This window comes from Fukomys damarensis, unplaced genomic scaffold (assembly GCF_012274545.1).
Source record: "Fukomys damarensis isolate Sample0158 unplaced genomic scaffold, DMR_v1.0_HiC HiC_scaffold_5, whole genome shotgun sequence".
NCBI lineage: Eukaryota > Metazoa > Chordata > Mammalia > Rodentia > Bathyergidae > Fukomys > Fukomys damarensis.
The window spans coordinates 22929980-22950704 of NW_022900917.1; the positions used below are offsets into that span (position 1 = coordinate 22929980).

At 35.3% G+C, this 20725-nt stretch overlaps 1 protein-coding gene across 9 annotated transcripts in view; it reads right to left on the minus strand.

Moving 5' to 3' along the window:
• The window catches only part of Slc26a7 (solute carrier family 26 member 7), a 223662-nt gene that overhangs the window by 45008 nt on the left and 157929 nt on the right, over positions 1 to 20725 (minus strand). For 5 of the 9 annotated variants that reach the window (XM_010611994.3, XM_010611987.3, XM_010611988.3 and 2 more), the window contains 3 exons: positions 19337 to 19391; positions 19151 to 19254; positions 15601 to 18330 (listed from right to left, as the gene is read on the minus strand). In XM_010611994.3, coding sequence (XP_010610296.1) covers positions 18163 to 18330; positions 19151 to 19254; positions 19337 to 19391 — 327 coding nt within the window. In that variant the 3' untranslated portion in view covers positions 15601 to 18162. Of the gene's footprint in view, positions 1 to 15599; positions 18331 to 19150; positions 19255 to 19336; positions 19392 to 20725 lie in introns of those variants that run through there. The other 4 variants (XM_010611991.3, XM_019205705.2, XM_010611992.3 and 1 more) reach the window with 4 other exon arrangements.

Consider the following 20725-nt stretch of genomic DNA (forward strand, 5'->3'; position numbering starts at 1 on the left):
GAGAAGAGAAGAGAAGAGAAGAGAAGAGAAGAGAAGAGAAGAGAAGAGAAGAGAAGAGAAGAGAAGAGAAGAGAAGAGAAGAGAGAAAGGAGAAAATGGAGGGAAGAGAAACAAAGAAAAAGAGAAATGAATATAAACAAATAAGGTCAGAAGAACTTCCAATAACAGGTTGAATTTGGTTAGAAGGAAGGACAGTTTTACCAATGATGCTCATATAATAGAAGCTCATATGAATTTGAAAGTATATATCTTTGGCTGTGCACCCGGAGAAAATACACAACACATCGGTTTCCCGAAGACAAAGACAAGTTATTTGTGGAAGATATATAGAAATGGGTTTTAGAGGTAAATTAAGTAAATGCTTACAATACTAGAAAATAGCGATAGCAAATCACAGAGAAGAGAGAAGTGAAAGCCTTGGCAGACAGCAATGAAGGTCTGTGTCAGGCTAGAGACCAGGGATTTTCACAATCTCCTATCTGTGGGAATGTGATGCTTTCTCATCCTCCTCCTGGGTACCTAACAGGAATTGAGATCCAGTGTCTATGGATGATATCTGTAACCCTCCATTTTCATCCATGATGCAATTAATTATTCTAAAAATTTTTAGGTATTTTATAATCTGTCTCTTCTTTGCAGGGCCAGCAACCTGGATTACCCTAGGCAATTGTGATGTGAGAAGATGTGAATGAAAACCCTCACTGCTCCTTTGAAACTTGGGCTGCAGGACATTACTATATTACATTCATGTTAGGACAATTTCTGATTTATTTTTTGAGTTGTGGGACAGAGACCAACTACATGCTTTATTGTTTAGATCTAGACATGTAATGAAATTAAATTTGTTATTCACATAAAGAGAATCACCTAAAAAATGGGTAAGGAATATATTACCACAAGCATATTCCAGAAAATGAAGCTTGAACACACACACTCACACATCTGGCAGTGATTCATAATTGAATATCATTTTCTCTCTATTTATGATAGTTTACACCAGCCTCAATCCCCAAACTGAAAGTAGCTGAGTAATATTGCTGGCACCATCTCTTTATTCCAGCTCCATATGTGCAGAATAAAAGGTTTCACTATAATTCACTCTGGTAGCATTACACAGGGAATTTCAAGTGAAGGCATTGAAAGAAAATAATTACACATGTAGCCTTAGGCTAGAAAGGAAATATCTTTCTCTTCTTTACAGTATGCTTCTGATGGATACTTGTGAGGAACAACCTGGAGAATAAGGCCATTATCTTATATGGTTGCATCAATATCTGCTGGGAGCAGTATACATTTGTGAAACAAGGAGAAGTTATGAATTTACCATGATAAAACATATTAACTATGAACTAATATCTTAGAAAAACTATTAAATTCACCCAAGGACATATAAGTGGGGATGATATGTTTCAGATACCTTTGTTCCTGATAGATTTATTTATTTATTGGTAAAAGGGATTGAACTCAGGACCTTGTGCTTGTGAGGCAGGTGCAGTGTCACTGAGCTAAATCCACAGTCCTGGTAGATTCTTATGTACCAAAGCTATGGAGAATTTAATGGTCCTTTGCAATGTGATATAACTATACTCCTGGTTCTTGTTACCTGAGAATAGCACCAGAGGCATCTTGTATATCCACATTACATTTTGACTGGTGTGTAAGTGAAACAGAACAAGTGATGAAAATCTATGTGCCTAAGAATTAGAGTACAGGGCTTCCATTCAGCTGTACTTCAGTTCCTGAGCTCAATTCTCTCCATGATTCTGGTCACAAACCAAACTGGACAGGAACTGAATCAAATTTCCCCGTAAGGACAACATTTTAAACCTAGCCATTGAAACTGATTCAGTTCTCATCCAATTTGGTTTGTGACCATTGTGATAATAATCAAGTTTATGAACTGAGGTTCCACTGTATCAGACTAAAGAACCCTTTTGTGACTGTGAACTCAAACTGTAGTATACAAGGAATGATCAAAGTTCAAAACAAAAACAATTCTAGCAACAAAAGAACAATAGTAGCATTCTAGTTTATTTTATTTTGTTATTATAGCACTGAAAAAATTTAAAAATTTGTTTGTTATATACAAACTCTTTCAGTACCTACCAATTTCTAAATGTGAACAAATAAGAGAATCCAAACAGAAGGAAAAAAATACAGAAGAGTTCCCTAAATTACTAGATAATGTTCTTTGTTATATGACATAAAGGAAAGAATTTGACCAAAATGAAGTTCCTGTCTCTGAATGTATAGAAAATGAGTAAGGATTTTAAAATTAAAAAGTTCTTTGAAAGAACTTGTTTTGCCAATTTGTAGCAATCAAGCATTCTTTCCCTCTTAAACAAAATAAAACAAAAACTCAAGGTGGACGAGTAGCAACACAAACTCTCTTTGGCTGTCTTTATCATAATTGGTGAAGTTTAGCATGTCTGTGTTGTTTTTATTAAAACAGTATGAGAGCTTGGTGTAGACTAGCTATTTGAATTCTTTGTTACCCACATAGCTAATCATTAGGAACCATCACCAAAATGTAACGTGTCTTGCTTCAGTATGACAAGTTGTACATTATAAGATCATTCTGCCCGCTTCACTCTAAGTCTAACCTCTTCTCAGCAGCCAGGTTCACCTCATCATGTTGATGCGAACTTACTGTGTCTAGCAGCAGAATGTGTTAACCAAATCATTCTACTCTTTATATTTTTTAACACAAAAGCAAGACATATAGTAGCTTTAAATAAATTCTAATAAACTTATTTTTAAGATATAGAAAAAAGAAAATGTATAACTCCTCACTATGGACTGAATTTTGTTCTTGAAAAATCAACATGTTAAAATCCTAACCTTCAATATGACTTTATATAGAAATAGAGCTGGTAAGGTTGTAATTAAGAATGCCCCACCCCCACCCAGTCCTTCCTGCCATGAATGGACCAGTAAGAAGTGGAGCTGTGTGGATGCCTACAGCACCACCACAGCCCCCACCTCCCTCCCCACCTCTGGTCTCCTGACTGTGCCTGTAGTGGAATCCACACTACAAAGGCACAGGGTGTCATAAAGGCTACTGTCCTGAGCTCCAGAAGACAGAGCAGAAATGAACAGAAAGAGAGCCTTACTCCTGCTAAGTCCCCATCCTGAAGGGTAAAGTTATTATATTGAAGAATTTATTCACTATAAACATATCTTGGGCTAGTCCTCAATTTTGATTTCACAGTTAAAGGTGATAGATTAATAACTACCACAAATTGTCATTTTTCTAAGCCTTGCTTGATTCTATTATTGTTGCTGATGGTATCACTTGGGCTAGGGTTGTGATAGATCTAATCAGTTACTCTTCTTGGTATAATGAAAATGAGACTTCCCCAGAGTCATTACCAATTTAAAGACCAGGTATATCTGGAAAACACCTCTGAGAAGCAATCATTCCAAAGGGGTTCTAAATATAAGCAACAAAGATACTTACAATAAGCAATATCAAAGTCTCAATGCAGGAATTAAACCAAGGACTGTACTAACAACAAAAATAGAAATCAGAATATTCTGCAACAATGCATAAGATTCTAATAAGATTACTGACATTTAGAAATGGGAGGAAAGGAGCTAAAGGTGTAGGGAAGGTGTGATACGTAGGGGAAGAACAAAAAGGGAAAAGAAAAAAATGTGAGAGAATGAAAAGATGAAAATAAAGTGTTTGTAGATAAAAATAGAAATCAGAAGACATTTAAGCAAGGCACAAACCAAGTCTTCCAGCTTACCAAAGGTAAATTCTAGGGGAAGCGAGGTGGAAAAGCCTGCTAATCAACCACCTGGACCCCATGAACTGATAGCACAGGGAGTAACAAAACAGATGAGTGAAGCTCTAGAAAAAGTCAAACAGAAATAAGTTGCCTGATAATTACAGAGATGGTAAATAGAATAAAAAACATGGTAAGAGACTCTAGAACAGAAACAGATTAAAAAATAAATGAGTTCAGGACCATGATGGAAGCCATGAATGCTCAGCATAGGAAAGAAATGGAAACCATAAATACCCAACATAGGAAACAAATAGAATCCATGAAAAAAAATTCAAACTGATATCTAGGAGATTAAAAACCACTGAGAGTATACACAGCAGACTGAGCCAATCTGAAGACATAATATCATATATAGAAGACAGGATGGTGGTCAGTGAACATGAAAAGAGAGATCTCTTAAAAATAGTAAGGGAACAAACATAGTAGCTAGACATAATAGTCACCTTAAATCCTTTAGGAATTAATGTTAAAATCAATTATATACCCTAACAGAACAGTGGCCTTTCAAAGTTAGGTTTGGCCTGTGTACTGGCATACCTTTTTTCTTAGCCTGTCTCTAGCAGTAAAGTGGGAGCTGGATGACAGCAGTTAAGGTCCATTAAAACACAGTGCTTAGTTTCATCCTTTATCACTAAGAAGGTCATTATAATTTAACTTATAAGCACAAAAATAACCTAAATGTATGATTAAAAGATTGGATGGAAATGGGAAGTATGCGTCCATGTTTTTGAAGAGTAACACAAAAATTTCCCAGTAAAATGTTGAAGTGAAAAAAAAAATAGTAAGGAACCATGAGAAATCAATTCAACAGCTCCTAGGTAACTCAAAGAAGAAAAATATAAGACTGATAGGAGTCCATGCAAAAGCAGGAGAAAGTACAAATGACAGAAAAAAACTGTTCACAGAATTAATGATAGAAAACTTCCCAAACAGAGCAAAAGAACTTGAAATACAGATAAGTGAGGCATATAGGACTCCAACTAGCCATGATCAAAATAAAATCTACATTTAGACATATAATAGTCAAGATCATGAAAATCCAAAAGGAGAAAAAATACTATAAACTGTTATATGGGAGAAGTTCAAGTCTGGCTGGGCCAGGTGCACCACACTCATCTTCTGAGCAAACTTGAAGACCTGTCTGAGGCTGAGCTAACTCACCTAAGAGTGTAGATACTGGGTCTAACAAGCTACACCTCTGCCCCTAGTCCGTGACTCCTTCACCTCACCTAAGAAGAATCACCCCACCATACATCTGGCCAATATGATATCACCCAATCTTCTCCACTAAATGCTCCTTCCCTATGGTTGTCCACATGTAAGCTATATAAGCCTGTGCATTTTCTAAATAAAGCAGAAGCATTCCAGAAACCTCCCCAGAGTCTGCCTGGTGATTCCACTCCTTATCCTCCCAGTCAGAACTTCTGAACCAAACTCTGCAGACCAAGCAGCAGAGGACAACACAGTTAGAGAAAAGAAACAAATCACATGCAAAGAAAACCCCATCAGAATCACAGGGGGCTTTCCAACACAAACGCGTAAGTGAAGGAGAGCCTGGAGAGAGATATTTCAAGCCCAGAAGAAAACAACCTCCATCCTAGACTGATGTGTCCTCCAAAACTATCTTTCAAAATTGATGGGAAAATAGGATACTTCCATGACAAAGAACACCTAAGAAACTTCAAGAATGCCAAACCAGCACTCCAAAATTTTTTAAAAGTATCTTAGAAAAGACAATGAAGATCACAACTCCATGTGGCTCAACAGATCAAATCCAAAATATTTCATCAGGCAAGGCAAGAAATTAAAAAGAGAGGGGGAAAAATAAAAAATGAGCCAACAACGGGAAAATAACATAACAATAAGTCAAAACGTAACAGTTTTAACTATCGATGTTAATGGTTTCATTCACCAATCAAAAGACAGACTAGCAGAATGGATTAGACAAATCCAACAATATGTGGTATACAAGAAATACACCTAGTTTGGTAAGAAACTCATACTGAAAATAAAAAGATGTAAACAGTCCCATGAGACAGGAACCCAGAAAAAAGCTGTTTTATTTGCAGACAAAGTATTTGTCTTCATTTGAATGTCTTCTGGAATATGTAAAAAGTTTTTAAAAAATCTTCCATCCATATGTATAAAAATTTCTATAACTATATATATGCCTTTGATATAATCCCCCCCAAGATTTTCAACTGTGTTTGACAACTAAATAAATAAATCTGTATCAGTGGAAATTTTTGGTTGATGATATAGTAAGGATTGTTTGACCAGCAAAAAACATATAAAACAGCATTAAAATCTAAGCAAACAAGTGTTCTCTATCTACTTTAATTAATGGTTATTATTATTTTTGCCAAAAAGTTTTTAAACCAAAATGTAAGAGAGACAAAGAAGTTCACTACCTCCTTGTAAAGGGAACAACCCAAGAGGAAGAGATGACAATCGTAAATATAGATGTACAAAAAACTAATGCTCCCAACTATACAAAATAAATATTAAGGAATATGAAAAACTAAATAAACACTAATACAGTTACAGTAGGGGAACTTAATACCCCACTGTCACAAACAGACAGATCATCTAAACTAAAAATGAATGAAATACTAGAACTGAACCAAATTTTTCAACAAATAGACTTAACAGACATCTACAGAATGTTCTACCCCACAAAATCAGAATATACATTCTTTTTAGCTACACATGTATCATTTATCAAAATAGACCATACACTAGTTAATAAAACATGTTTAAGTAAATGCAAAGGAATTGAAATTATCCCCTGTATATTATCAGACCATAGTGCAATTAAACTGAAGATCAATAGTGTAAGAAAGCACAAGAACTTCAGAAACACATGAAAACTGAACAACCCTCTCCTGAACAATCAATGGGTCACAGAGGAAATTAAAGAAGAAATTAGACAGTTTTTACAATTAAATGATAATAACAATACAAAATACAGGAATTTATGGAACACAATAAAAGCAGTTCTACATGGGAAATTCATAGCAGTGAATGCCCACACTAGAGAAACAGAGTGAACTCAAATAAACAACTTAACACTGAATCTTAAGCACCCAGAAAAAGAAAAGCAAGACAAACCCAAAGCTCACATAAGGGAGGAAATTATGAAGATCAGATCAGAAATCAATGCAATAGAGACTAAGAGAGTGACGTAAAAAGTCAATGAATCGAAGACTTGGTTTTTCAAAAGAATAAATAAAATTTATTTTACTCTTATCAAAAAAGGAAAGAGTCAAATCCATGCAATTAGGAATGAAAAAGGTGAAGTTACAAAGATAAGCCCTTAGCCAACTCTTATCAAAAAAGGAAAGAGTCAAATCCATGCAATTAGGAATGAAAAAGGTGAAGTTACAACAGATCCAGCAGAAATTCAGAGGATCATCAATACCTACTTTAAAAACCTGTACTCTAATAAAATAGAAAACAAAGAAGAAATGGACAGATTTCTAGATTTATATGAATTACCAAAGTTGAATCAAGAAGATATTAAAAATTCTAAACACCCCGATTACAATCTGTGAAATTGAAAACGTAATTAAAAATTTGCCAACAAAGAAAAGCCCACGTCCTGATGGCTTCACTACTGAATTCTACAAGACATTTAGAGAACTATTACCACTACTCTTTAAAATTTTCAGTGAAATTGAAAGAGCTGCAATACTTCCTAATTTATTCCTGGAAGCAAGTGTTAGTTTGATTCCAAAACCAGGGAAAGACCCAATCAAAAAAGAGAACTGCAGACCGATCTGCCTCATGAACACAGATGCAAAAATCCTCAAAAAGATACTGGCGAACAGAATACAGAGGGTCATCAAGAAAATCACAGGGTCTGACCAAGTTGTATTTACCCCAGGGATGCAAGGATGGTTCAACATATGTAAATCAATAAATGTAACACACTATATTAACAGAGTCAAGGGAAAAATTGTATGATCATCTCAATAGATGCAGAAAAAGCATTTGACAAAATTCAACACCCATTCATGATAAAAAAAAAAAACCTGCAGAAAATTAGAGTTGATGTTCTTTATCTCAACTTGATAAAGGCTGTCTATGAAAAACCAACAGCTAACATTATACTAAACTGTAAAAAACTGAAAACCTTCATGCTAAAATTGTTAACAAAACAAGGATGTCCATTATCACCACTCCTGTTCAATATAGCTTTGGAAACATTAGAACAGCAATTAGATAACAGAAAGAAATAAAAGGAATAAAAATAGGAAAGTAAAATGTTAAATTGTCATTATTTGTTAATGATGTGATACTCTACATAGAAGACCCAAAGAACTCTGCCAAAAGACTTTTAGACTTAATTGACAGATTCAGCAGAGTAGCTGGATACAAGGTAGACACCCAAAAAGTAATGGCCTTCTTGTAAACAAATAACAGATTTACTGAGAGAAAAATTAGGGAAATAATCCCTTCCACAGTAGAATCCAAAGCAAATGAAATACTTAGGAATCAGTCTAATGAAGGAAGCAAAAGACTACAACACTCTGAAAAAAAGACATTGAAGAGGATATGAGAAAATGAAAAGACATCCCTTGCTCCTGGGTAAGAAGAGCCAAAATAGTGAAAATGGCTATACTTCTAAAACTGCTTTACAGATTCAGTGCAATCCCTGTAGAAATCCCAACACTATATTTCACAGAACTGGAGAAAAAAGCCAAAATTCATTTGGAACTAGAAGAGACCTAGAAGAGCAAAAACCAGTCTAGGCAACAGACACATGACCAGGGGTATCATAATCCCCAACTTGAAACAATAATACAAAGTCATTGTGAAAAAAAACAGCATGGTAATTGGCAAAGAAACAGACCTGAGGATCAGTGGAATAGATTAGAAGATGCAGAAACAAAGTTAGACATGCTCAGCTACCTCATCTTTGACAAAGGACCCAAATACCCTCTCTGGAAGAAAAATTGCTTCTTTAATCTATGGTGTTGGAAAAACTGGATTTCAAGATTTCAACTTGCCAAAGATTAAAACTAGATCGCCATGCACAAAACTAAAATCCAAATGGATTAAATATCTAAATATTAAAACAGAAACATTCAACTTTCTAGATGATACTCTTAAACTCTTAAAGACATCAGGATAGGAAAAGACTTCATGCACAAATTTCAGTAGCATGGGAACTAGCATAAAAATCAACAACTGGGATCTCATCTTTTTAAAAAGCTTCTGCATTGCAAAAGTAACCACCAACAGAGCTAAGAGACAACCTACAATGTGGTAAAAATTTTTATCAGCCGCTTCTCAGACAAAGGTCTACTATCCAGAATATTTAAAGATCTAAAAAAATCACACCTCCAAATATAAATAAACAAATAAAAGCAGACAAACAAAAGCAGCAAATTATCAATGAAAAAAATGTTCAATGTCACTGGTCATTCAAGAGATGCAGATGAAAATAGCACTCAGATTCCACCTCACCCCAGAAAGAGTGGCTGCTATGAAGAAATCAACCAAGTGTTGGCAGTGCTATGGGGAGATAGTAACCCTTCTTCATTGTTGGGAGTAGAGCCGCTATGGACATCAATATGGAGATACCTCAAAGAACTAGGATTAGAGGTCCCATTTGACCCAGCTATTCCTCTGCTTGGTATTTTCCCAAAAGAATTAAAAGAATCATACGACAGAGATACATGTGCGCCCATGTTTTTAGTGGCACAGTTTGTAATAGCTAAAACTGTGAAACAGCCCAATTACCCATCATCTGGAGACTGGATAAAGAATATGTGGTTTTTTTATACAATGGAGTACTATTCAGCCATAAATAACTAGAAACTAAAGACATTTATAGCTAAATCGATGCACATTGAGGCCATACTCTTAAGTGAAATTAATAAGACACACATGTGTAAATACTGAGTAGTTTCTCTGGTGTAAACATCTAAAAATGTAAATAAAAATCCAAATGTATAATTGATATTGTGTAATAGGTAAAAAAAGTCTAAAGAAGTAGGGGAAGTGGAAGGAGCAGGGAAAGGTAAGAAGGGAAAAGAAAAAACATGAGAAATGGAAAAAATGGAAACAAAGTCTGTAAGGGTGAAGGGGGTGAAGGGAGGGCAGGAGAACGGGAAAAAATAAGAACCAAGATGTGTCATATAAAAGGTACAAGATCCCAGTGGTGAACATAACTGTACTGTGTACCTAAAATGTACCAATAAGCTTAAAAAAAAAAAAAAGAATGAATGAGGTCATAGGGTAAGTTATTGATCTCACTGGAGTAATGTCATTATGAAAAGAGACAACATAGAACTCATTTTTCCTGTCTTTCATGGCCAGAACCTTCATTATATATTTCTAAGTCACAAAACTGTGAGAAGTAAATTTTTGTTATTTAACCACACAGTCTTTGGAATTTTTGTTATAACAACCCAAAATAGATTAAGACATTTTTGTACTGAAAAATATAATGCTGTTTTAACAATTACCTAAAAAGGTAAAAACATGCTAGGAATTGGTAATTGGTAGAGGCTGAAGGAGTTTTGAGATGAAGGCTAGAAAAAAAAATGGGTTCCAGCTGAAGATTCAGCTCAGCAGTTCGGTGGCCTGCCTTGCAAGTGCAAGGACCCAAGTTCAATCCCCGGTACAAAAAAATAAAAAAAATGGGTTTCCAGGATGGGACTTTTGATAGAAATAAGTACATTAAAGGCAATTTTATTGAAGACTCTGGCCATTAATCATGATGTGTTAACTTGATCAGATTAAGAAATACCTAGCAGATTAGTAGATCACACTTTTGGGCATATCAATATGGGTCACAGAAGGGTAACCTTGAGTACTATAAATGGCCCGTGGCCCCTTCCTCTCTGACACTGTTCTGCTCTGCTTCCTGACAGCCATAAACTGAGCAGGTTTGCTATTCTACACCCTTCTGCCATGTGTCTGCCTTGGAGACAGCTGACCCTGTAACCATGAGCTGATTTAAACCTGTCCTTAATTTTGTAGATTAATCTGTGCAGTGTAATGGGAAAAATGACTAATAGAAACTTTAGGAAAAAAAGGAAAGCTCAAGAGCAGTTCTCCATCTTAAAGAAAAAATAAGAACAGGTTTTTTTCCTCATTGAGTTTATTGGTACATTTTAGGTATACAGTAGAGTTACATTCATCATTGGGATCTTGTACCTTTACATGACAGGTCTTGGTTTTCATTTTTTCCCCTTGTCTGTGCCCTCCCTTCACCCCCTCCTCCCTTTCCTATTTACAAATATTTTATTTCCATTTTTTCATTTTCTCATATTTTTTTTCTTTTCCCTTATTACCTTTCCCCTACCCTTCCCACTTTCCCTACACCTTTAGCCCTTTTCTTCCTATTTCACATTGTCAATTATATCATTAGGATCTTATGTACTGTTATAGTTTTTCACACTAGAGAAACTATTCAGTATTTACACCTGTGTGACTCATGTATTTCACTTAGGAGTATATCCTCAATATGTATCCATTTTCCTATGAATGACTCCAGTGTCTCATGTTTATGGCTGAGTAATATTCCATTTTATAGAAGAAGCACATCTTCTTTATCCTGTCTCCCAACTGATGGGCAAATGGGCTGTTTCCAAGTTGTATCTATTACAAACTGTGCCGCTATAAACATAGGTGTGCATATATCACTGTGATATGATTCTTTTAATTCTTTTGGAAAGATACCCAGAACAGAGTTTTGATAGGAACAGAGCTATGAAAAACTGCTAAGAAAATCTCTGACAGAAATCAGAAACAACTATTGGAAATGGGAGGAAAGGCATCCTTGTTACATATAAGACTCTAAGACCTTGAATGAACTGTGTTCTAGTGTTTTATCATTCTGTGGAAGGTAGAACTTGCAAGTGATTATATTTAGATATTTAGCTGAGGATATGATATGTCTAAGCAATTGAAGAAGTGGCTTGGTTCCTCCTGCTTCTAGTAAAATGTGAGAAAAGAGATGAACTGAAAATGAATTATTCAGTAAAGAGAAACATGAGTTTGAAGACAATTGCATAAAATGAGAAGCCTTGTTCTGAAAAGAATATTAAAGATGTAGCCGAGCAACTATTTGATAATCAGACCAGAATGCTTTTGAACCATGAAGCTAATCTGCCACCTCAGCAGAAGCCAAGATTAGAGACAGAATTATAACAGCAGTAACACTGACAGTTTGAACTTAAGTGGAGCAGAGAATGGACAAAATGAAGGATAACTGACAGACTTCTTGGATTCTACAGAAGGGAACCATCAATGTAATAGACTATGTAAGTGCGCTGTTCATCAAGCAAAAGGAACATAACACCAAAGCCAACTCAGAGATCATCAAGACAGCTTCATCAGTTTCAAAGTGTAAGGACATCACTTCAACTTCAGTAGGCCAGAGAACTTCCAATCAAAACTTTGGGAATTGGCCAATCTTACAGAGGCAGGAGGGTAGATCCACCAGGTATAGTCTGGGGAAGCAGATGGCCACACCAATGGGTCCAGAGTTGCAGAATCATCAAATCAAAGAGGATTATTTTCAAACTTTAAGATCTAATGTAATAGAAATTTCTTTACAAGATTCAAAACTTGATGTAGACTTCTTATTCTCTTTACCATAATAGGAATGTAATAGGTATTCCTGTCTGACCACTGTTGTTTGAAATTAAATAGTTTGTCTGGTTTCCTAGGTTATAGTTTGCCCAAAGCTAAATTATGTCTCTGTTCTCACCCATATTGACTTTGATGTATGTAGATATGATATGGGGTATTAGACTTGAGAGTTGATATTGGACTGAGTTAAGACCTTTGAGGTTGTAATGAATATACTTTGGCATGTGATAAAGACATGACTTTAAGGAAGATCAAGGGCAGAATGCTACGGACTGAACTGTGCCCTGCTTCTGTGCTCATAATGTCACTGTATGTGGAAACATGACCTATAAGAATATGGTCATTAAGGTTAAATTAGATCATGAAATTGGATCCTAATTCATGTCTTTGTAAGAAGAGGTATTAGGAAGGCCTCTTTCTATCTCTCCCTACCACATAAGCACTTAATGAAAAGGTGCCAGCTACACATCAAAAGAGATCCCCTACTGTGGGAAAACCCTGGCCCAAGGAGTGTTTGAAGTAAATGAAAAAAAAAAAAAAAAAAAAAAAGGAAAGGACTTTTTGGACAACAGTTCAGTACTCCTGGAATGTATGGCTACAGTTTAGAGCAGAAGCTGCAGGACAGCCGTTGGCAGAATTAAAACGTTTGTTCTCAGAGATGTTTGTTTTGGCCATTGTATTCTGCCTTCCCTAATAAGATTACTTAAACTAAGTTGACATGTATCACATAACAAGTCATCCCATTCTAGCCATGTCCCCTGGCCTGAATTCCTATACAGTATGCTGTCAATGCTTTTCTTCTCATGTTCTTGAGTTACAAATAACCACAGAGTTCTCAGCTCACTGCTATTTCCCTGAAGTTATCTTCTGCTGAGGAAGTGGCCTTTCTGGGTCCTTTTAGTGAATGAACTAAAGTCTTGTCTCGAGTAATCTTCTTTGTCCTCTATGCAGCCAGTTGCATACTGTGACACCCCAGAAACTGAACCCCAAATCAATCAACTCATTCACCTTAGACTTCCTAGTCTCCAGACTATATTCATAATTTTTAAAAAAAATTTTGCAGTGCTGGACAGCAAACTAAAGGTCTTGTGTGTGCTATGCAAGTGCTGTACCACAATCTCAGCCTTCCAAAACTGTAAGAAATAAATTTCTGTTGTTTAAGACACCTAGTCAGATATTTTGTTAGAGCAGCCTAAGCTTATGAGAATATTCCTGTTGGTCACCCTCCTATCACCAAAACACTCACCTTCTGTCATACTTCTATCTTTCTTTATTTTTTGTGATGCATATTACCATCTACTTACATAAATGCATTTTAAATTTATCCTCATTATTTTCTGTCTTCCCAATTAGAAAATGAGTTCCATGAGAATAGGTACTTTTTCCTGTTTTATTCACTGCTGTATTTCCTAGAATAGTGTTTTATTTATCCTGGAAGCAGTAACCTTTAAAATGCTGAGAAAGCCATGCATGGTTTTATAGTTTATATCTGGATGTCCCCCCAAATCCTTATACACTCAGAGTTGAGACTTGTGAAAGGGGATTGGATTATGTGGGTGCTGGAACTGACTTGGTTTACGAGGTGGGGTCTGCCTTAAGAGATGGGTCACTCGGTGTAGGAGCTATCTTCCTTCTGGCTCTCATTCTTCCCCCCTCTCTTTCTGCTTCCTGGTTGCCAGGCTGTAACAGCTCACCTTTGTATAGACCCTTCCATGTACCTTCCTGCTTTGGAGCCAGACAGCTTGGGCCTAAAAACACAAGCCAAAATAAACCTCTACCAATTTAAGTTGTAGGTGTTTGATACTGTGTCTCAACAACAAGGGAAGTAACTAAGACAATGCCTGCAATCCCAGCGCTGGGGAGCCTGAGGCAGGATGATCACAAGTTGCCCAGTTGGGCAATTCAGCAACTTTTAAAAAAAGAGAGAGAGAAAGAAAAAGAGAAAGAAAGAAAGAAAAAAAGAAAAAGAAAGAAGGGGGGGCCAGGGATGTGGTTTAGTCTGAAGGCCTTGAGCTCAATCCCCAGCACTGCAAAAGTAATGCTGAGAGGGCTGGGGATTTAGCTCAGTGGTTCTGCTGCCTGCCTCGCAAGCACAAGGACCTGAGTTCAATCCCTGGTACCAAAAATAAGTAAATAAATAAAAGAAGAAATGCTGAACTCAGCCTAGAAACTCAGGAAAGACAAATAACATCATATAATGAAGATGCTCCCAAAATAAAATAAAAATGTACATATTAATTAAAATTAAAACAAAAAGGATACAAATCTAGTATGAGGATTGTTTAAATGTAGCCTTATAGAATAATGTTCCCTTATCAGCACTCCATAAATTAGTTCTCAAATTTTGTAAGAAGAAATTACCAAGAATATGGTGATTCCAGGAATTCTCGACACATAATACTCTGTGGTCAGTCCAAGAAAGCAATATATATGATTTGCTTTGTAGGGGAGTAAATACTCTGAAATAATGGGCACAAATCCATTAAGCATAATAGTTATCATATTTCAATTTATTTCCATGTAAATTGGTTGTGACATGCTGAGTTAGTACAAAGAATTATAAAAAGATAATTAAATGCATTGAAAAATATAAAAAATAAGTGCAGCATATTAAACTACATGATTTTTAACTAAAAATCTTTGGATTGTGAAAGCACCACTTAACTCCCTATTTGAAATCTGGCAACAAACTTACTGCCAAAAGCATATTCTGTTATTGAATTAAATCATCATCCCACAGAATACAAAATGTACATTTCTAGGCATATGTATGTTCAACAACATACCAACAAATTCTGGTAACTACTACATGTCAAACATTATTAATACAGGGTATTAACCTATTAATGTTTTCATTAAAAATAAAGATCTCTTTCCTCATTACATTATGCATTTGTAGAGGAGAGATCTGTCAAATAAATTACTGCAAAGCAGTTTAAGCTAAACCTTATAACACTTGAATTATATAATTGGGGGCAAATAACCTTTAAAGTGAAAGACAAATGGAAAATTTAAGAGCATTTAATTTGCATAAATGTAATGTTAATCGTCTTTTCCTGGTTACATATTTTAGACTTAATTTATATATGTCACTACAGTAGGCCCTTAAAATGCTTATGTCAGTTTTAATTTTTTCCAATTTTTTTACCATAAAAAGTAATATGGAAATAGGTTATCATACAAAAATAAGATGATCCCATAAAAATAATTTAGTGTCATTCTAGAAACATTTTAGGATTAGAACCATATTAATAGTTTTTGTGTTTTCAACTCCTACTTTGAAATGAACATTTGTATTTTACAAGCTTGTGCATCCAAAACTCATGTTTTGGTTTTGAACACTTAGAACTGAATTGAGTTTTCTTCAGGTTGACAATCATTGTGACTTTGGTCCAAGGAAGAAACCATGGGAAAAAGAACTTTATATATTATAGGATTTGATCTTCCTTTTTCTTGAATTTAACATTATCATTTGACCTAAGTTATTGGCTTTGAAGTTTTGTCCACTAAATTTCTTCTATAAACACTGAAATGCTTCTCAGACAATACTGTATCAGCCTTAATGATGAAACAGAACAAACCATCCATTGATTAACTATAATGATTTTAATGCCATCCATGGCCCATACCATCTAACAAATTGGAAAATGCTTGCAGTGCATGAGTTCAATTACAGGCCATAGTCGCATAGCAAAATATCAGTTTACACACAGCAAAATATATATTTTCTTGCTTCCCTAGGCTTATGTTAATTGCTTAAGGATAGTGAATCCTATCACCATCTACCACTGGAGTAATTTGAGTGGACAAAGCAGAGTATAATTCCTTTCTGTAAGGAAATTTTACAGCTACTTATGACCTGCCTTCCTCCCTGGAACGGTGTTGGGAATGTAAGTTAACCTCACTTATTGAGGGGTGGCAGTATTTGGGGGACTATTCTTTGCATTTCATTTCTATAAAATTTTAAATGGCCAGAGAAACTAAGAATTAGATTCCTCTTTCATTTTATTAATTTTTCCTACTTAGGATTTAATCCTGAAATTAAAGGCCATATGAATGTTTGCCACACACTGGCTAGGGATTGATTATTACAATGCATCAGTTGGCAGGAGCTAGAATTCAGTGTTGGAGAATTCACAGAAGTGGCTAAATGACCAATCTCTTAATTTTATTTTGAATTTATTTTTCAAACTTGCTTTAAAGTACTTAGCTTTTTCTTACACTGGTCATTTCCAAAGGGTTAAGATACCTTTAGGATTAAGCATAATTTTGCATCTATGTGTGATTTTGACAGTGAGTATTCTTCCTATGTAAATCAATTTGATATATAAAATACGACATTGTGTAATGATGTGCCATGAAACATGAGGAGAAGCATGAAAGAATAATTTCTATTGTTCAGCCTGGCCTATAGTGTCATTTTTAAATGCTTTGGTGGGCTCGCAGATCATCACATCCACACTCTCTAACAACAAGAAAAGCAAGCAAACTATGGAGACTTTACCCAGATATAGATAGATAAATATATTTATTGACAGCATCTCTGAAATAAGAAAGTTCAAAACTACCAAAGTTAATCTTGTCCTGAAATATCACAAAGCTACCCTATGAGTGGTACTAAAAATCATATTTGTGAAAAAGATAAAACATGCAATTTCCAAATTCTCTAGCGCCGACAAAATTTAAGCAGAGGGCACAGCCTTCATGGAGTGAGAATGTAAAAATTAGAGCTATCTGGTGTGAAAAGCCCAAGTGATTCCAATATTCTTAACAAAACAGACCAATTTCAAGATCTCAGTTCTTGGGATACCAATTTTCCTGAACACGAAAACATTCTTATTTAGGACATGAAAACATCAGGAATGAATGTAATAAAAGGTATGGGGACCAGTGACTTCCAGTTTGTCATGCATTTCTCTTTGGTTTGTTTCTATGAATTCCATATACCATTGTATAAAGTAGTATTTAGTCACATTGATGTTTAAATGGCTTTTAGGGGAAGAGGACCCAGGAAATTGGCACCTTAGGTCAATTTTATGTATTGTTTTCATGTTGTAGATGATTCTGGAGTTTTACAAATGGCTTGTAAATATCCCAAATCTCTTATGACAAAAGTATTTCTCTATTTTAAAAATTAAGTTATAGCAACATAGAAATAAAACAATAGAAACTACAGATAAAATCATGTTTATCCTTCAGTACATTAAAACTAAATGCATACTAATTTTTATATAAAATAACTAAGTAAATTTGCTTACTAGCAAAGACGTTAAAGACTGTTGACAAATCTGAACCAGTGACTATGCAGTTACTAAATCACATCATACTCATAGGAAGGGTCATATGTATAGGATCTAAACAACAAAAAAGTCATCCAAAGTGCCAGTATGTGGCCTCTTCAGGGTAGTTGCTAAAGATAAGGTCTGCACTGCCACAAAAGGGTCTCAAACTTCACTGTGGTCACAGAGTTTGTTTGAGCTCTGAAATAGAAGAGGAAGAAATAAGTATGTGCTACAGAGTCAACTCTTAAATTGGCCCCATAGTGAAAGAACAGTATTAACAGAAGCCAGCCATCCAGCCATGCCATAGAACTGGGTTTCCTATGAAGCATCAGAGGATAGCGGCATAAAGATTTAGGTCGAAGATCAAACACCAGCTCCTCCACTTGCAAATGGTATAATATCCTTGGGCCTCATTTTCTCCATTTCTAAAAATGTACCAAGTACAGTATCTTTTCATTAGGTTCTGATAAATTTAGCTAATTAATATAGGTAAAGCCCTTAGAATATCCCTTGGAGCACAGTAAGCACTCAGTGCATGTTAGGTGTTGTAATAATAATAACAACATTGTTATTATTATTTTGTAAATACATACTGTTCTGACTGCATATAATAGGGATGTCTCTTGGAGGCACCAATTATCATTCTAGGGTTGAGGAAAGATAAAATAATTCAAAAGTTAAAGAAAAATTGAAGGGAATCACAGCTCAGGGAACAACTGTAAAAATAAACCTCAAAGCTGAGTCTTTGGGAGGAAAGTATCACAATTCAATCATGTGAAAACTGGGCTCTGCAAATAATGTTTTAAAGATGGCAATTAGAATAAGCCCAGGTTCAGTGATGATGAAGCTTTTTAAGCTTTCGGTGATACAAATAGCCACTGGTTAGAGGCAAAGTAAAAGCAAAAAAAAAAAAAAAAAAAAAAATTTTAATGAAGCTTTTTAAGCTTTCGGTGATACAAATAGCCACTGGTTAGAGGCAAAGTAAAAGCAAAAAAAAAAAAAAAAAATAGAATTTTTGTATTTGAGAGAGATTATTTCAAACTTCCAGGACAGTGTGGCTTATGGAAGAACATTTAAACAAGCCTTAAGCTATTGACTGGTGATCACTGAATCCTCTAAGCAGTGCCAGTATTGGAATAATTTGTTTTATAACAAATTACTAAACAGTTGTTTTTCCTGATTTTTTTTTTTTTGGTACCAGGGATTGAACTCAGGTCCTTGCTCTTGCAAGACAGGCCACCAAACCACTGAGCTAAATCCCTTGCTTAAACAGTTGTTTTTAATGGTCCAAAAAAGCAATAAAAATATTCCTGGAATTGCAGCAGAAGACTCTGGGATAGAGGGAGCAATTTTTAATAGATTTCAGATGCCAGTGGGGTAAAAACTAATATAAAAAATATAAAGCCCTTGATTTTACATTCTAGGTTTTCATACAATTCCTGCATTCTACCTAGATCAACTCACCTTATTCGAGGAGATATTACTTATTGCAGCAGACACTGATTCAAAAAAAATCGGTCTCTCTGAGTCTAGATTTCCATAGTACTTCATTGCTTTTATCAGGGAATCTACGAGAAAGTGCAGGTAATATAAAGATACATGGAATGGCAGAAGGATCACATTCAATGCCAGCCAGGATCACTTTGTTACCTGTGCAATTGGCTAATGACACATCCACATTCATGTCCTTGCAGTCCGTATAAACCTGGAAGAATCAAAATAGTAAACCTATGATTAATTCAGAAGAGCTGATAAGAAAGGAATAAAAGAGGCTTTAAAAGCGTCTACCAAAAAAAAAAAAAAAAAAAGTTATGAATTTAAGCCACCAGAGGGAGGCATTGTTACATAGTCTGAGAGTCTGGCACAGCCCGGCAAGTGGTTTGAAGACTTAAATTAATTCAACTAAGCATCTACCTTTACTGCAACTGAATTTGGCTGCTTCTATTTCCCACCATATAAAATAAAAAGCTAAGCATCGCCTTTCCTTTCTCATAATAATGACAGTAAATTGTTCTCAACCTCTTTTATTGGAAGTCAAGGGCCCATTTGTGAAAGTGATGAAGGCTGACCTTCTGCTGAATTAATATCTTGCAATCATTTGAACATATTCATGGACTATATAAATCCCACCCATGAATGGAAAATTGAAAACCTCACTAGGATCTAAGCCAATTTGGATCTTCCAACTTCCCTTTTTAAAAGTCCATCAAGATGAAAGATGCTAATGGCATGCTTTAGAGTGCTACCTCTTAAATTTTAGAAAATCTCAAGTAGAAGCAGTGTAGAAATGTAGCCAAGAAGAAAGGCTCTGATTTTAAATTTACCCAGACCAAAGTCATACCATGAAATTCAGTGAAAGTGATCTAGAAGTTTTAATTACAGTAGAATAGATTTTATTATGTAACAGTGGTATAGCTTATATGAAAATTATAGAAAGCTGCATTTATAATAATGGCATGTGTGATACATTCAAAATTTCCCTTTTTTTCCAGCAGTAAGCACTTTTCTATATGTGATAAGAATTCTGAAATAATGAGAGTTGTATCATTTTGAGACTAAATGAACAAATGAGCAAAATATATATGGGTGGGCCAAGACTTTGATACTAAATAAATGGCTCTGGCTCTTATTAAGTTACAGTGATTAATTCAAGGTGACCATTCAGTGTTTGCTTTTCCTGAAGCTCAATCAAGCACAAACACATTGTTATGGGTGGTTTGTTGATGCTGATAAATATCATTCCCACTTCACTGACCTCGCCAGTGTCCCCAGTAAAGGAATAAACAGAAGTCACTCCACTGCCTTCAACCTGTGACTCCTGGGAGAATTTGCCTATGCAAAAGTGATGAAGCAAACAAGCCAGGAGTGTTATTAGAAACCAGGAAGGCATGCGTGGCTATGGAGTCTCTGTGGTTCTTTGTTCTCTCCCAGGAAGGTTGGAACTAAGAAATAATATTTATTAGTTATGATATTATTTGTCCCTTCAGAAGTTGCTTTTTTAAATGAGAAGAACATAATAGAGGCTAGCATCACTGAGTA